General features: G+C 66.9%; 1 protein-coding gene across 1 annotated transcript in view; it reads left to right on the forward strand.

Moving 5' to 3' along the window:
- Positions 1–2,015: 2,015 nt before the first annotated feature.
- PIEZO1 (piezo type mechanosensitive ion channel component 1) overlaps positions 2,016–17,503 on the forward strand; it is a 51,040-nt gene continuing 35,552 nt past the window's right edge. Inside the window, exon 1 of the mRNA XM_047790246.1 lies at positions 2,016–2,396. Within this exon, the coding sequence (XP_047646202.1) occupies positions 2,333–2,396 (64 nt within the window). The 5' untranslated portion in view covers positions 2,016–2,332. The remainder of the gene's footprint in view (positions 2,397–17,503) is intronic.

Below are 17,503 nucleotides of genomic sequence, written 5' to 3' on the forward strand. Positions count from 1 at the left end.
GCTATTGTGTGTAGGGCTGCAATGAACACTGGCGTACATTTATCTTTTTGAGTCATGGTTTTTTCGGGATAGATGCCCAGGAGTGGGATTGCGGGATCAAATGGTAATTCTATTTTTAGTTTTCTAAGCAATCTCCATACTGTTTTCCACAGTGGTTGCACCAATTTACATAAAATTATCATGCTAAGTGAGGTCAGTCAGACAACGTCAAAGGCTATCCCTGACATGTGGACTCCAAAAAAAAAAAAAAAAGGCCACAATGAACTTTGCAGAACAGATAGTGACTCAGACTTTGAAAAACTATGGTTTCCAAATGAGACAGGTCGGGGGGGGGGTGGGGGATGCACTGAGGTTTTGGGATGGAAATGCCATGAAATTTGGTTGACGATTCTTGTACAACTATAACTGTAATAAAATTCATTGAGTAATACAAAATAAAAATAAGCCTTTCGTGCAGGTGAGGTCCCGCGCGGGTGGACATCGGTGTCCCGGGAAGGGCCCTCCGGCTGCCCCCAATCACCCCTAGGGCAGGCCAGGCAGAGGACAGGGGAGCCCTAACCTTGAGGTCTGTTCTGCCCATTTCTTTGGGAGAGCCCCCCTCTCCAGCCCACAGCCCCGTTAAGAATGACTGAGGGGGAGTTCTCATCGTGGCTCAGCGGGTTTAGAACCTGAATAGTATCCATGAGGATCCGAGTTCGAGCCCTGTCTCCACTCAGTGAGTTAGGGATCCAGTGTTGCCCTGAGCTATCACGTAGGTCAAAGACGCGGCTTGGGTCTGGCGTGGCCGTGGCTGTGGCATAGGCTGGCAGCTGCAGCTCCGATTGGACCCCCGGCTGAGAACGTCCATACTGCCACAGGTGTGGCCCTAAAAAGCAAATTAAAAAGTCACCTTTCTGCAGCAGGGCCACCACCCCATCTCAGAGATGCCCCCGAGGCACAGAAAGGGGTCTGGCCTCCTGGGCAGAAGGTCATCAGCTGGGGGAGCCACTGTGGGTATCCTTCTCTCGGCTCTGTTGACCGTGGTGCAGCTCCAAGATCCTGGCCACAATCGCCGCCAAGGGACAGCCCCTGGTGGCCAGGTTCCGGCCTGACCTTGAGGGTGGTCCCAGCCATCTCTAGAGGCTGGGGAAAGGCTGTATTTTACAGGTGGGCCCTGGGACCCTGGCTGAGCTGCACTTCTGGCTTTTGAGGAATGGGAGGCCCTGGGCCTGTGTTGAAGTCTGGCAGGGCTGAGGCTCTCTGGGTCCTCAGGGCCCTCGCCAGCCTGGGTCGTGAGTCCAGCCGCCCCAGCCCCAGGTGGGCTCTGCCTCTCACACTGTGCAGCGACTTCTCCTTTCCCAGCCCAACTCAAGGGCGCAAAAAGCCAAACCCGGGTGCCCAGGGTGAAGCACCCAGGACATCCTAGGCTCAGACCCCGGCCTGTCCTCCCAAGGGCAGCTCTCGCTTCCCTCCTACGGCGCAGTCATGGGGCAGGGCTGGTGGTGGCACGCGCGGGTGCGAGCAGTCCCGGTCGGACCTCACCGGGCCTCGCCCCTGACCCCCAGCCTGGCGGCCGCCCTGGCCCTACCGGAGGAGCCTCCGAGCCAGCCCTCGGTCCCCAGGGGGCGCTGCGGGCCCACATCCGCGGGCGCAAAGCCTCAGCCGCTCTGGCCCCGCGGGGCGTCGTTGCGCGTGGGACGCTGCGCAGGGACGCCCCGCGCCAGGGAGACTTCCTTGGCCGCTCCAGCCGGCTCCGCCGAGGGAGAAGCGGCCCCTGCCCGTCCCCACGCGACGCCGAGCGGCAGCGCCAAGGCTGGTGAGGGTGAGGGTCTTCTCGGGGCGTGCGTCGCACGGGGGTCCGCGCTGCCCGCTGCCCGGCCCCGGCCGGGAGGGCCGGCTGGGCGTGCGTGCCGCGTGGAGCAGTAGAGCGGGTGCCCGGGCGCGCCGGGCCGTCGGGGAGGCGCGGGGGCGGGCACGCTGGGAGGGCGGGGGCCGAGCTTATAAAAGCCCGCGGGCGGGCCGAGGGAGGAGGGAGCCGCCGAGCCGCGTCCGGCCCTGCTCAGCCTCCGAGCGCCGCGCGCTCCTCCACGGGGCAGGGCTGACACCCGAGCGAGCGCAGACCCGGGCCGTCGGCTCCGGTGGGGCGCGGCGGGCCCCGGCCCGAGCAAGAGGCGGCGGCGGCGTGGAGGCGCCCGGTCCCCGCCGACCAGCCGGGGTCCTGGCCGCGGCGCGCGGCACGTGCGGCGACCCGCCCTGTGCGCCATGGCGCGCCGGCCCTGGGTCCCCCACGCCGCCCCTTAGCGCCGCGGCGGCGGCCGCGCAGTCCCGGGCCGGCCCCGCGGGCCCCTCGGGCATGGAGCCGCACGTGCTCTGCGCGGTCCTCTACTGGCTGCTGCTGCCCTTCGCGCTCCTGGCCGGTGAGTGGGGGCGGGCGCGGCGGGCTCTGGGCTGCGACCGGGTCTGCGCGTTCGTTCCGGCGCCCGGCTTGACGTCCGGGCCGCCGCTCGGCGAGGCTGGTCCGGGCGAGGACTGTGCGCGGGCGGGCGCGGAGATTCCCCGGGACGCGCAGCCCTGGCGCCCGCATTCCAGAAGCATGAGAGCGCCGGGGAGGCCGGGGCCGCGTCCGAGCGCCAGGCTGGGAGGGCGGCGGCGGGGTGGCGGGCAGATGGCACCCGGGCGCCCACGGGGGCGGGCGGCGAGCGCCCCCCGGAGAGGGCGGCGGCTCGCGTCCACGTCCGGGGCTCTCGGGGTAGGGGGAGTGGGGAGGGGGGTGTCGGGCCTCTACGCGGGGGGGGGGGGGGGGGGGGGACTGGGACACTGGCGAGGGGGCGCGAATCTCTTTTTCTTCTTCGTGTTTAAAAAAAAAAAGAGAGAGAGAGAAAACGCGCAAACTTGCATCAGGACTTCCTGACCAATCTGGGAGAAGGCGGGCTTCCTGCCTGGAGCTGTTTAATCCGGAGCCTCCGGAGCAGAACTAACTGTCGTGCCCTGGGCTTGGCCCCCTTCGCTCTTCCCCTTCCCGTGTCCCCACCCCTCGCCGGACTCTGGAAAAACTAGTCGGGGTTCCTCCCTGCCTTCCTGGTGCCCTGGCTTCCTCGGCCCGGCAGCAGTGCCGCGGGAGGGGCCGGGCTGGCTGTCCTGGGCTGGGGGAGGGAACGCCCCCCCAAGGAGGCTCTGGCCTTGGTAGGAGAGCTCAGGGCATCCGTGTCCCCTGCTGGCATGGCATTGGTGCCCCTTCCGGAAAGAAAGCACGTAGCTGTGGTTGTCTGTGCGCCATGGCCCCTCCCTCCACACCCCTCCTGGTCTCCCTGTGTGCCCAGGGCAGCGTGCCCGAGACGCATTTCACCCTTCACACTGTGGCCCTTGGCCCTGGACTCCCTCCGCGGCGCCGTCTCTGCTGGGAGTGAAATGGAGCCGCGCGATTGAAGTCAATCTGGGAGTTTCCCTTGTGAGTCGGCCTTTTGGGTGGAAATCTGTCAGACCGTGGCGGCTGTGGGTGCTTTCATTCTGAGAGCCTTTCTAGAGCTAAGTCACTCCAGGTGGGCTCTGCCAACGTCTCTTATAGGTCAGAGCGGGCTCCAGTGGGCCAGGAACGTGGGGACCCAGAGCCGCCGGGCCCTGGGCGCCCAGACAGACTGTGTTTGGTGGTGAAACTCGGCAAGGTTTTCAGGACAGGAATCAATGGACCCCATTGAGGTTGGGGAGGAGGGTCTGAGTCAGCCCTGGTGTGGACAGAACCGCCTGGGATGCGCTCCGGGGAGCGCAGGTCAGCCGGCTACCCTCTGTGCCCGGCTGTCATCTTCCTTGTGCTTCTGGAAAGCAGGCCAGCGAGCACAGAGCCCCAGCTGGAGGTCGGGCCCGGAGGCTGCTCGGCTCTGACTGGCCCCAGCACACCTGCAGCCTCTTTAGCTGCCTTGAGCAGAGGGAGGGCGTCGATGAGGCCTGGGCTGGGCCTGTCTGCTGGGGCTCCTTCCCCCTGCCCAACGGCATCCCCCTGCCCGGCCACCCCCCACAGGCGGCACCTCCTCGTGGGGGTCGGGAATGTTTTCTGTGGTGGGCTGGGCAGTGGTGACCTCTTCTGCTAGTCTTTCCAAGCATTAAAAAATAAACACCACTCCTAGCTTGCGGGCTGCAGCAAAACAAGCGGTGGAGCCAGACTCGGCCCGACCCTGGGAATTAATCTGGGTTCCTCAGGCTCGTGGTCGACGGGGCAGCGTCTCAGGTTCTCTGTGTGCGGAGGGGAGCTCGCCGGGGTTCCCCCCCCCCTGGGGGGGGCCCAACTGGAGTCCCTGGGAGCATTCCCGTCCTGATGCCTGGTTCTTCAGGCACTTGGCTCGGTTCTGTAAGCCTCAGGCTGTGCCCCAAACAGTCTGTGCATTAAAGTGCCCAGGCCATGCCTCACGCGGATTCTGTGTCTGGGTGGGGGCTCGGCCTTGAGCTTCAGGGGAGGGAGCCCTGCCAGGTGACACCTGAGAGGCTGGAGGCCCCAGGGACCTTACTGTGCTCTCTCTGGCTGGAGGCGGGACGTTTGCCAGGTGCCTTCCTGACGCCCCTTCACCGCCACCAGCTTTGGTAGAAGCCCTGGCTTCTGGGGTGTTTTTCACGTGGGTGGCAGGTGCTGGGCGAGGCCAGCGGAGGGTCCTAGACTTGTGCCCTGCGCCGGCTCAGGCTGCCGAGAAGGTGATGCGTCATCCCAGGGTGCCCCCCCTGCCCCCCAGAACGGGGTGGCCTCAGATGGCTCACCTGTTGTCCCTGCAGCCCCCAGGGTCAGGACCCAGAGCTGGCCGGCAGGGCGGGACACGGCCACGCCTCTGGACTCTACCTGACCGGCTACCCGAAGCTACCACTAGCCGAAGCCCGTTGGTTAGAGCGGTTGGAACTCGGTAACTGAAACACAGGCGGGGCGCTGACACGGCCTCTGCTGCAGGAAGGGGCTCTGGCCGCGGGCACGCCCACCCCTCGCTGGGCGTCACCTGCCCCAGCCTGCTCGTCACTGTTGAGCTACCATTTAGAGCAGGGACACTTCCTCCTTTTCGCGCTGGGCGCACTGTCACTGTCTCAGCACCCCAGTGAGGCGGCAGGAAGGCAGCGTGGATGGTGGGGCCCTGTTAGGAGCCCGGGCCTGCGAGTGTCCCCCCCCCACCCAGCTGCCCCTGCCCCGGGCAGGCCGCCCAAGGCTCTGAGCGCCCACAGGGAGCCCGGCCGGTCCAGGTCCAGCTCAGGCCGGCAGAGCTGCTTGCCCTGCCACCCTGCCGCCCTCGGGAGATGAACCAGGCCCCTGGTTGCTGGGAGCCCGGGGCTGGGTGTGTGTGTTCGGGGGAGGGGCCCAGGAACCAGGACGGGTCACCTTTCGCTCTCTGCAGGCAGCCAAGCCAGCGGAGCTGGGAGGGTCCTGCAGAGGAAGTGTCACCCGGTGGGAGGAGACCCCGTCCTGGCCTCTGGCCCTGGGCTGCTTCCTGGGCGGGGTCTCTCCCTCTGGCACTTACAGACGGAGAGGAGAGGGTTCCCGCCTGCTCCGGGCGCAGCTGCAGGGGACCTGCCTTCCGTGGTGGGGTCTGGAGATGGGACCTGCCACCACCATCTTCAGGGCCCCGTGTGAGCTGCCTCCTCCGGGAAGCCCCCCTTGACCACCCCGGTCCTCAGAAATCTCCTTTTCCTTAAATGCAATGAGAGGTTGGGCTTTTCTTAATGAGTTATTATAGGGAGGTCTCAGGGGAGAGGGGCCTGGCTTTGCTGGGGGGCACCTGCAGCCCCGTCCCGCCCTGAAGTGGGCGGCCCCTCCCCTGTCTGAACCTCAGTTTCCCAGCCTGTAAATGAGGCCGTCAGGGCTTGTAGGCCCATCCCAGGTCTCTGATCCCCAGGCCTCTAGAGGGAGGGGCCGGGGCAGCCCCCCCACCCTCAGGCCCCGGGGCCAGGGGCCCAGAGCGTGTGCCCAGATGTGCTGGCCGCCGGGGAACCGAGTGGACAAGCCGCCCACCGCCGGGTCTTGTGTACATAGCCGGCCACAGGCTCTTCCCAGGAGGGGGCGGCGTGGTGTCTGGGCGGCCCGGCCGCTGTTCCTGACGCCTGCCTGCACAGACTCCTGCTCACATGGGGGGGGACCTCCTCCCGAGTCCTTCCCAAGGTCACTCCCACCTTCCCTGTTCCCTCGCCGGGGTCTCCTGGGACAGAGCTCCAGAGGCCTGGGTTCCCTGAGCGCCTCTGCTGTGCTCGTTCGCACTTTGCCGAAGCTGGTGACGCCACGCTCAGTGGTGGCCGCGTCAATCACACAGGACAAGGTCTGCGCGGAGGGCGAGCACCAGGCAAGACCGCTCTGCTGCAGGGAGTGAGGACTTGGCCGGGCAGGGGGGCAGCATGGCAGATCAAAGGCCCCCCAGGATCGGGCGTCTGTGGCAGGAGGCACGGGGACTCTTAATCCCCTGGTGGGGGCCCCTGGAGGGAGGGTGGGGTGGGGAGGGCGGGGCAGGAGCAGAGCTGGGCCACCAGGTCCTGGGCCCTGGGGCTTGATTCCCCTTCCCATTCTGATTTTTTATTTAGGTGTTTTTTTGGTTTTTTTGGTTTTTTTGGTTTGTTTTTTTAGGGCCACTCCCACGGCATATGCAGGTTCCTAGGCTAGGGGTTGAATCAGAGCTACAGCTGCTGGCCTCTACCACAGCCACAACAACGCCAGATCCAAGCCACATCTGCAGCCTACACCACAGCTCATGGCAACGCTGGGTCCTTAACCCACTGAGCGAGGCCAGGGATCGAACCCACATCCTCGTGAATACTTGGCAGATTCGTTTCGCTGCGCCGCAACCGGAATTCCTTTCATTTGGTTTTAACGCCTCAAGTGATGCCTCAAGTCTGGCCCTGAAGCAGTGCAGTGTCGGGACTGAGCCTGTCCTGTAACCCTTTCTCCCCCTTCTCTCAAGGAAGCCCTGCTCAGCTCAGAGGCCAGGTGGCTGTGGTCCCCACTTGTGAGGTTAGGTGGCCCCAGACCTTTGGAGCCGCTGCAGCACCGCTCCCCTCACCCGCCACTCACGTGCAAGGGTGTTTCGGGGGGCGGGGGTGCTGGGCCGGGGTCAGCAGCTGCCCAGCCCGAGAAGGCCCCTTGAGTCTGAGACCGGGCACTGTGGGCGGCCCTGGAGAGGCTGCCCGGGCACGTTGGGCAGCGGTCTGACCCAAGCCAGCCTCTCGGTGATGCCAGGGCACCCTCAGGCCGACGTGCGTGGCCTCCGGCTCCCTTGCCCCATCTCGGGGCCTTTGCTGCGTGGGGTGGGTCAATTTTTCTGGTGTGTTTTAATAACATAATTATAGGGAGTATTTTTAGTTCCCTGTGACGGCCTGCTGTTTACCAGGCTGCGATCTGCGTGCTGTTTTTCTCCGTAAGTATATATAGCCCGGGCCACTTCTCCTTCCTCGGGTTCAGGCTAAAGAGGGACCGTGGCCACTTCGGCCGCCTCCTGCGGTTTCCTTTGCCAGTGAACGGGCGGCTGAAATGGGCCTGGGAGCCAGCCTGCTCCTGCAGGGCGGGAGGGGCTGGGGGCCGTGCCGCTGTCCCCGAGAGCAGGTGGGGGGCTCGGGGTGAGCAGAGCCGCCGTCCCAGGGCCGTGAGCACTGACCGGGCAGGGCGCTGAGGCCGGGGGAGGGCGTGCCTTGGCCCCCCGCCTGGGCATGGCTTTGACCCCAGCCGTGCCCAGCTCGGCTGGCCCGGCCGGCCCCCGGCTCTCCTCATCTCCCTGCCCTTCTGTGCCTTCCCTGGGTCCTCCGGGGAAGCAGCAGAACAGAACTGCTGTGTAAACAGATCCTTCAGGCCTGTAGGAGTGGCCAGAGGCCCACGCTTGTGCCTGGGACTCGACAGCAGGGGCTCCCGGGCAGGGGCCCTCTGAGCAGGTGCACCTCCAGCCTGGGTCTCAGTCTCTCTCACCTACGGGAGCCAGCGGGGCCTGTGATCTGCGGCCGGGCCACCATCACACCCCGTGTCCCACGGGCCCAGCTCCCTCCCTCCCTCTCATGATTTCTGTTGATGCTTAAAACACCATCTGAAACAGCAGGCGTTACACCAGCACTCAGGGAGCTTTCCAGAGGAGACACGATCAGCCATTCGCTACCCGGTCAATCAGCTGTTTTAACTTCCCTCCCTGTCCAAAGCCAGGGCTCGTACTGACCACAGGCCACGACACCTGGCGGGCTTGGTGCTGGGGGTACCTGTCTGCCCTGTGGGGGGCGGTGTCCCCTGCAGCTTTACCAAGGGGCGGGGGGCAAGTCGTCCTCACTGTTGAGGCCCCTAGCTAAGTGCCTCGCGCCTGGGGGCACCTCGGGGTGTGAGTTGCCTTTCCGAGGCTCACGTCACAGGGCAGCAGCCCCCTGGCCCCCCTGATGTGCCCCCTTGATTCCCATGTGTGCGGCTGGCCCTGACCGTGGCCTCCGGCTGACCGGTCCCATGGGCACGCACCTCTTCCTCCTCGTCTCCTGCGGTACCACTCACCCCGCAGGCTGCACCCTCGTCTGCTGGCAGTGCCCCCTCTGCCCAGGCTTCTGGCTCTGTGTCCAGAAGTGTCCCACGGCCAAGCGGCCTTCCTAGGCCCTCAGAGAGCTGCCCACTGCTTGCCCGCACGCTCTGCTGGCCCCGCCTGCTGCTGGCAGCACGTTCTCTCGTAAGAGGCAGCAGTGGTGGCCCCCTTTAGCGATACCAGGGCCTGTGGTGACATTATGGACGCGGGGTGGCCGCCAGCCCCAGAGCCGCCAGCCCCGATGCCCGGGTTCTTGCCCGGGACGCTGCTGCCTCTGAGGAGCCTCGCCCCATGCGTGTCCACATTCGGGGTGAGCCCCCCGTTCCCTCCTGTGACTGTGCTGCTTCCCCGCAGGGCTCCAGCTTCTGTCTCGTCTCCTGCCTCCCCAGACGTGTCCTTCCTTGTTCTGGAACCTGCCGCTGGCCCCTGCCACCACCTCCTGGGGCCGCCCCTGCTCCCTCCCAGCCCCTCCGTCACTCTCTCAGCACCGTTTGGAGACCCTGCCTGAACCAGGCCCTGCTTCAGGCTTTGGGGTCCTGCCGGGAGCCCCCGGGGGACAGGCAGGCCGGAAAGGGCCAGACCTCAAGCGCTGGGCCTGGGGCTTGACGGTGGCGCCTCCGCAAGCCACACCCCCGGAGAAGACGGAGGATGTTTCTGCCCGTGGTCGCCCCCTGCCACCCTGACTCCGTCCCCAGGTCCCTGGGGCCTGCCCTGGGGGGTCCGTATTGGAGGGACCACCAGGGCGGGTCCTTCTGTGTCTGCCGCCTCGGCCCAGTGAAGCTCCCGTGATAATCTCTGATTCTGCGTGGCAGCGGTTTGTCCTCTCTGGTCCTGGCTGGTGTCCCCCGAGCGCACTGTCGCCTTTACCCGAAATCCCGTTCCGGGCTGGCGAGTCTGCACGAGGCCGCGGGCCGGGTGCGTCTCCGTGGACACTCACTTGAGCTCCGTTCCCTCGCGAGTGTGGGCTTGCCGGGTCGCAGGCAGCGCGTTGACCACAAGGAGGCCGTGATCGGTCCTCCTGGTTGTCACTGGGGAGTGTCTGGGGTGCCACACCCTTGCCGCACACGGTGCGGGCCCCTGATTTTAGCTGGTTTGTGGGCGTGAGGTGGTGTCTGCTGCACGTCCGTCTGTGCTCCGCCGAAGCCGACGACAGCTGGTCACCTCAGCCACCCTCCGTGCCGTGTCCCTGAGACACGTTCGCCCGTTCGAGAGGGGCGGATTCTTGTCACTTCTGGCCGTGGGCGTTCTTCTCTCTGCTGCTCTTCTGCAGATGCTCCTCCCTGCGCAGCATCTTCACCGCGTCCCTCTCGGAGCAGGTGGTTTTCGTTCCGGGCCCCGTGCGCACGCACACTCTGCCCGCGAGCCCGCCTCGGCCTGCACGTCCTCCCCCGCTCCCTGGCGCCGGCGGCCTGGGGGCCTGGCTCAGGGGTCCCGCTCTGTTTCCTGGAGGGTGGGCCCTGCCTGTGCCCTCTGCTGCCTGCCCAGCCTTCCGCCTGCTCTCAGACCACCAGGGCCCCTGTCCTGGTGGCACGGCTGTGGCTGGGACCCTCCACCCGTCAGCGTGGCCTCCCCGAGCCACCTGTTGGGTAAAGCGGTTCCTTTCAGCTGCTGCAGAGAGACCCACCGTCCCTGTGGTTGCCAGGGACGCAGTGACCATCTGTGCTTGCCTCTCCCCTTCTGGGCGGTTCCCCTCTGGGTAAACTCAAGTCGGACTCTGTGTCGCCTCAGCCTGCGTGGACACGGTGTCCCGTGACCCTCAGGGAGGCCCGGGCCATCTCCCCGGCGGATGGGCTGCGTCCTTGGCCAGCACGGCCAGCGCTGTGTCCTCCGCCGCCTCTCTGCCCTCTGTGCCAGCCCGCTCAGCCTGCATCTCCTCTGCTGTGTTTGGGCAGATGCCTGGTCTGCTTCCCCAGGCTGGGTGCCCTCGTGAGCCCTGTCTGCCTTGCACTGTTGTGCTGGTGGGGTGGTGCCGCCCTGTCCCTTGGAAGCTGTCTTCTTGTCACCATTTCTCTGGCCCAGCTGGGGCTGGCCACTGCCCGGTCCTGTGGGTGGGACCTGGACGGAGGCAGAGCCTGTGACAAGTGGGCACTGCTTGAGGCCCTGGGGCTCTGAGCCCTGCCTGCTGCCACCCCCTCCAGCTGCCGGAGCTGCATCCCGCACCTTATCAGTGGGTGCAGGCCGCCCCGGCAGGGGAGAGGTGGTCAGCTGGGCCTAATCTCTGGAGGTCAGGAGGCGGAGGATGGCGGGGGTGAGCGCCCAGGGGTGGCCTGAGGTCCCCCTCGGCAGGCAGCCTCACCCAGGAGCAGGCTTTCTGAATGATTCGTTGGCTCTGTGCCCTCGCCAGAGTCCCGGCCTGGCACAGGGCAGGTAGTGTGACTGGTAGGAACGAGATTAGCTCTGAAGCAAAGTGGGCCGGGTGGTCTGGCCTGGAGGCCGCTCTAGACACTGGGGGCGGGCTCTGGATCCTGGGGCGCCCCCACCCCAGGGAGCTAGGGGCCCTCCTCTTTCCCTGGAGGCTGCCCTGGGGTCCCCGGCCCTTAGGGTCCAGGGCCTATGGCTCCTCCCTGGGGTTGCAGGTGGAGGCACCCCCCGCTGGGAGGCCGCATCCTCGTCTCCCAGAGTGAGGCCAGGCTTGCGCTGAGTAAACGAAACCCCGGCCACACAGGGAGAGCAGCTGGCCTCCCGCCTGACCCCGCGTTTGTGGCCTCCTTCCTTGGCGCGGCAACCCTCTCCTCCCTCCTGTCGCCTGCCGCAGCCCCAAACTGGGTGGGCCACCCTCCCGTCCTGTGCTGCTCCCCTTTGGGGTGTCCCCTCCACCCTGCTGCCACTTGGAGAGCAGAGGCCCAGGGTGGAGGCCGGGAGCAGACCCCGCGAGGCAGATGGCCGTGTCGTTGCTGCCTCCGGAGGAGGCTGCGGAGGCTTCTGGGCTGGACAGGCTGTGTCACATTCCAGAGCCGAGAGGCTTCCAGGCATCCCGGGGCAGGGCGGGGGGACCGTTTGCGGAGGCGCTGGCAGCCTGCAGAGGGGTTGCTGAGGACTTTTGAGATGAAGTGGCCCCCCCACGGGGGGGGGGGCAGGGCAGGGGTGACCTGAGGACGAGGGCGGGACTGCCGAGGGTCCTCCCCCCGAGGTGACGGCGGCGGGGCGCTGCAGCTCCTGGCGGAACGGAGCAGAAGACCGATCTCTCCTCGGCCCGCCTGCGGGCGGGGGCCCCGTGGTGTGCGCACAGCTGCCAGGGGACTCGGCTTCCAGCCCCGTCCGCCGCTGCCCTGTAACCTGAGGCCGTTTCCTCGCTGGAGTGGGTTCCCTGGCAGCTCCCGCCGTGGCTCGGCCGCAGGCGCCCACATGCTTCCCAGGCTCCAGGCAACAGGGCCCATCACCGGCTTCCTCACTCGCCACCGAGCAGAGGGTCCAGGACTCTGTCCCTCCTTCCCAGTTCCGACCCTGGAGAGAGACGCCCGCCCGCGGAGGCACGTGGCGCCGGACCCCGAGGTTGGCAGGACGGTCGAGCCAGTGGCCATGCCCGGTGTCCAGCCTCCCACCGGGATGGTCCCAGGGCCTCGGGGGGCTTGTAAACGGGTGTTTGGACATGGCTCCCTCCCCACCATGTCCCTTCTTTTGTGCAGTGTGGTGTGTGGTGGGGGGCCCACTGAGGCTGCGCAGGGACTCAGGCGGCCTCTGCCCCATCCTGAGCAATGCCCCTGGGCACTCCAGGGCACTGCCACGCCGGGATTCAGGCGCTGTGCCCAGCAGCCCCTGGGCAGCGAGAGTCCTCAGGACCAGTGGTTTGAGGCCACCTGTGCCTCCGTCTGCCTGCTGGGGTGGCGGGTGCCCTCAGAGCAGAGCACCGGCCGGAAAAGCTCCCGGGCCAAGCTTCTGTCACCTTTCTCCTCTTGCCTTGAGCTGGGCCCAGGCCTGGTTCTGCTGCTGGGCACCGTGGGGAAAGTGACTTAGCCTCTCTGGGCCTTGAACTCGCACCCTTCAGAGCACTGTGCCGTAGGGAGGCTGTCTGGACTGGAGCCGGGGTGCGGAGCCAGCTACACCGCCAGCCGCCGCCGCCTCATCCCTGGGGCCGCTCCGCACCCCATACGTAAGATTAGCACCTGCCCTGCTTGGCCTCGTGGCCCTCGAGGTGACCTGCCAGGTGGCGTGGGCGGAGATTCCTTGGGAAGTCGCCCTGAGCTGGTGGCAGCCGTGCTGCCTCCCACACACCCCTGGGTGCTCTGTGCTGAAGCCTGGGCTGCCCAGCGCTTTAATCAAGGGGCCCGGCCCTGGAGCCTCCAGGCACCGCAGTGGCCTCACCAGCGGCATCTGGGGCAGAGTTGTCAGTGGCTTGTGACGTCCATTCGGAGGCGGGTGCTGGGGTCAGGACACCCGGCTTTAGGCCCCCTCGGGCGGGGACCGTGGAACCTGCCGGCTGTGGCCGAGTCACGGGCCTGGACGCTCCCGTAGCACGGCCGCGGAGCCACCGCGTGGCCGGCTTTGTGGGCTGCCTGCCGGCGGAGGCGGGAGCGGAGGGGGCGGGCAGGCCCTTGATCCGGGCTGGGGCGTGGCGTGTCCCCGAGGAGGGCCACCGGCGCCCCCCAGGCCCCTCTGCCTGGCCTCCGGAGGCCGCGCGTGAGGAATCGCAGCCCCCCGGCCGCAGAGCGTGGGAACCGGAAGTCGGCTGGGCCGGGGCGGTGGGAGGAGGGCAGGCGTGCGGCTGGCACTGGGGCACGGGGTGGGATGCCCTGGGGAGCGGGGGGCGGGCTGCCTGTGCCCGCAGTCCCCGCTGGGAGAGGGGAGGATGGGGTCGTGCATTTGGCTGGCAGAGTGGCTGGGAAGGGACCCCTGCCAGTGGCGTGTCTACGCCAGCGTGCGGTCCCCTAGGGAGGCGTCGGGTCGGGCTTCTGCGGGACCCCCTGGGCTGGCTCGGCCCTCCTGCTTGCTGGCCCTCCCTGGCTTCCCGCCGGCTGCTCCAGCAGCGGGATGAGCCCCAGGAGCCGTGTGGCCTGCTCAAGGGTAGTGGGGACCCCTTGGGGGGTGTCAGGCCTGGGGCTCCTCCCCACCCCCTCGTTAATGGGAGCTGTAGGGTCTGACCCTGGGAGCAGGGGGACTGGGAGGGTGAGGTCAGGGTGCCGTGGGGGTAGGAGGTGTGAGAGGCCTGGTTCTGGTCCAGGTTCCCCGGGCTGCGTGCAGGTGGCCTCAGGAGGGCATCTGCAGGCTCCTCCTGTGGCTGGAGAGCCGTCAGCTGAGAACCACCCGTGGGCCAGCAGTTCAGCAGCCTCTGGCGTGGACAGGACTGGTGTACCCAGTTCACGGGTGTGGAAATGAGGCCCGGGGAGGTGACACGGCCGCAGCAGCGGAGCCAGGCCTTCGGCCAAGGCTGTTGTGACTCCAGAGGCTTGCGTGTCTCAGCCCTTTGTGCCCTGTCCATCGTGGGGGCAGCCCTGAGGTGACAGCTGCCCTGTGCCGAATGGTCCAGCTGAGACCAGGGAAGGTGACCGGGAGCTGGTCCGCCTCTCCCTGCCTGGAAGGGTCCGTGGGTCCCCCTCTCCCCCGGGGGGTTGGGGAGATGCTGGATGGTGGCTCTGACCCTGGGAGAGGGGCGCTGGGGCGGGCGCTGGCTCTGCCTTGCGCCTCGTGGGGGCCTGTTCGTCACGTCCCTCGGGACCCCCTCGGATGTCTGCTGCTTGCTTTGCTCTTAGGGATTAGATTAGTTTTCCATAAAAACAGGATGTGGTGGGTGAGAGGCAGTGTTCGATCTGTTTTGTCCCGCCTCTTTTTCCAGGAACTGAATGTATGGCTTCGGCCAGGGCTGCCCTGTCCCCACCCCCACTCCCCAGGGCGCAGGGACCTCGCTCTGCTCTCTGCTCTTAAGTGACTGCTTCGTCTCTCGTCTGGAGAGCTCACTCCATCACCCGGAGCCAGCGGGGACACTCCCGCCGTGCGGTCCGAGAGCCGGGCGGGTGTGGGAGGAGGGACCTTGCACCGGCCACCCTGGACGTCTGCGATGCTGGACTGAGCCTGGGATGGCCTGGCCGCAGCCCCGACCCCGAGGGCCCAGGCCCTCGGGGTCGAGCCTCGGTCTGGAGGGGCCGCCGTGTGGAGGAGGTGGTGGAGCCAGGCCCGGGCCGTGCCTGCCGTGCACGCAGCCAGGGAAGCCTCCCGGCTGGTTTAGGGAAGAGCCCAGCCGTGGAGCCCTGGGCACGTCTGGGGAGCCTGGGTTTGTCCTGAGGAGATGGGAGCCACGAAGAGCCTACGGGGCTGAGCTCCAGGCCCCGGCTTCCTTGCTCGCCCTCTCCGGCCATCCTGACTCCAGGGAGAGGCTGCCCACGGTCAGAGGCCTGGCTCTGTCACTCACTGGCCGAGTGGCCTTGGCTTGTGACCCGCAGGGGCCTCGCCCCAGCCCCTCGCACAGTCCCTGCTCAGTGACAGACCGCAGAGGAGAGGCGAGGGTGGCTTGGGAGTTTCCAGCCAGGCCTCCCACCTCCAGCCCATCCTCAGCTCAGGCTTCTTGCCCTGGGACCTTGCAAAGCAGATTTAAGACGGGAGAAGCCCCAGACCTACGTGAGTGGTCTCGGGGTAGAGGGGGGCTCTGGGTTCTGGTCCTGGGGACCTCTCAGGAGCCTGTGCTAGGGTGGCCTGTCCTCGGCAGGCGCGGGGCCTGGCGCAGGAAGCCCAGCGCACTTGGAGGCTGCTCTGGTTCTTGCGGCCTCTGCAGAACACAGCCGTGGCCCGGAAGTCCCCTGGAGAGGACCCCAGATGGACCTCCAGAGCCCGCAAGTGGCTCTTCCTGGACGGACTTCCTGAAATCCATGTGCATTTTTCACTAGAGGGAAGGAGGGGCCTGGGGGACGAGCAGAGGACAGTAAAGCCTAGCTGCTGAAGCTTCCTCTGGCGGGAAAGCAGGTTGGAGCCGAGCCGTGTTGGCAGGAACGTAGAACTGGCGTGTTTGTTATTTCTGCACTTCTCTGCAGCTACAGAGCTTCTGAAAAGGCGGGCAAGGAAAGGGGGCATCTGGGAGCTGGTCAGCTGCCTCCCGGCCTGGGGGAGCCGGGGTGCAGGCCTGGGGGGCCTGCCCATCTTGGCCTTTGGGGTGGGCCGCGTCCCTGCAGGTGGAGCCGGGCGGTTGGTTGTGAGCGGACAGTGCTGTGTTTTCTTGTGGCTTCGTGAGCTTGCTGAAGCTCCAGCGCCCGTGTGGGGCTTCCGACACCCTGCCTGCCCAGCCCTGCAGCTTCCTGGGCCTGCACCTCAGAGGTGGGCAAGCCAGCCTGGGCTTCCCAAGCAGAATCTTGAAAGCAGGTGGATCAGCCAGGGGTCCCCAGAAAGGCGGCCTGGGCCGGTAGGTGTCTCATAAGAGGTGCAGGGGGATGGGGAGGCGGCCGAGACTCATCTTCAGGGTACGTCGCAGGGGGGCAGGCCCAACATGTACAGGGAGCTCAGCAGGCCGGAAACTCAGGCGCGCCTTGTTGTAACCTAGAGTCCAAGGATTGAAGGGGCTGGAGGGTCCCTCCTTCCCTGGGGGCCTCAGGCCTTGTGTCAGGGAGGCGTCTGCTGTCCTCCAAGCGCGGACCTAAGGCTGCCCCTCTGCTGACATATGCGGCCAACAGCCCAGCCCGAGGGCCTGTTAGGGCCACGCTGGGGCCAGCCTGCCACTCTGAGAAGACGGCTGCGTGTGCTCGCTGGCCCGTGCCACCTCCAGTCCCACCCCCGAGATTGCGGGCGGTCCCCTGACCTCAGCGCCCTCACCCAGGGTGAAGCCAGCGGCCCGCTTCTCCGAGGGCAGGGCTGCCCCCGCTGCTACCTGCCAGCCTCCCAGCCGCTGTGCCCGGGGCAGGGCAGGCATGGCCAGGTTCCCGTGAAAGTCCTGTATCACCAAAGGGGACCTGCCCCGGTCCCCTGCTGACGCAGGCAGCGATGACAGTGCGCCCTCCCCGCCGCAGCTCCCGCCTCCCTGGGGGGGGGCAGGGCTCCGAAGGGCCCGCGGTCCCCACCCCTCCCTGACCAGGCTGCCTCCCGGAGCCCGCGACCCTGTGCCCACCTGCCCTCCGGAGGTGACAAGGTGGCCTTCCTCCCGGGCGCGGGGAGGAGCCCCAGATTGGGGCGGCCGGGTTGCATGACCAGGCGCGGGGGCCGTTTGCACAAGCCCGACCGGACAGGCTCAGGGCCTCGGGGTGCTCTGGGCCGGCTGAATCACCGGCGGGGGGCTCTGAGTCAGCACCCCAGCCTCATGTCGCGGGCCCAGAGCTGGGGCCAGGTTTGGAAAGGTGGCCCCGGGCCCTGGTCCTTTGAGCGCAGAGCCGCTGCGCTGGCTGATGCTCGCGGGGTCTCCCAGCCCAGCACCTGCCCTGCAGGCCCTCGGCTCCTCCCTGCGCGAGCTGCTCGTCCACGCCGCCCAGACCGCGGGTCCCCGGGCAGCGCTCTGGCTCCCATGCTCGTCGTGCCTTTGGTGGGGCCATGACCACGCCTGGCGGTGGCCCGTGTGTTTGCCACCCGGCCTCGGGCACCACGCCGGGTCTGTCCCCTGCGGAGGTGGGGCGAGCACACCTGGCCCTGAGGCTGAGCGGCCTCAGCCGGGGGTGGGAGGTGGGGGGGGGTGGCTCTGGGAGGGGTCCTGGGGGGGAGGCCCTCTGAGGCCTGGAGGGTGGCGTGGGCGGCGAGGCCTGAGTCCTGGGTCGGGAGGCCCTCATTTCTGGCGCTGTGGGTGGGCGCCTCTCGGAACCCCCCCCACACACACACTGCTGGGTGGGGGCATTCTGTCAATTAGCCTGGAATTTGGGGTGGGGCGGGAGGACCCAGGTCACGGGTGTCCTTGTTTACCCAGGGCCGGCCACCCGGATGTCTTGAGGCTTCTGGGCTGTGCAGTCCACTCAAGGTCAGCTCCCCACGCTGTCGCGAACCCCGTGAGCAGCCCCGTGGTGGAGACTGGGTGACAGCTTCCTCGGTGTAAAGTAACCTTGGGTTTGGAGTTCCCGTCGTGGCTCAGTGGTGAATGAATCTGACTAGGAACCATGAGGTTGCGGGATCGATCCCTGGCCTTGCTCAGT

The sequence above is a fragment of the Phacochoerus africanus genome, chromosome 8 (genome assembly GCF_016906955.1).
Source record: "Phacochoerus africanus isolate WHEZ1 chromosome 8, ROS_Pafr_v1, whole genome shotgun sequence".
NCBI classification, from domain to species: domain Eukaryota; kingdom Metazoa; phylum Chordata; class Mammalia; order Artiodactyla; family Suidae; genus Phacochoerus; species Phacochoerus africanus.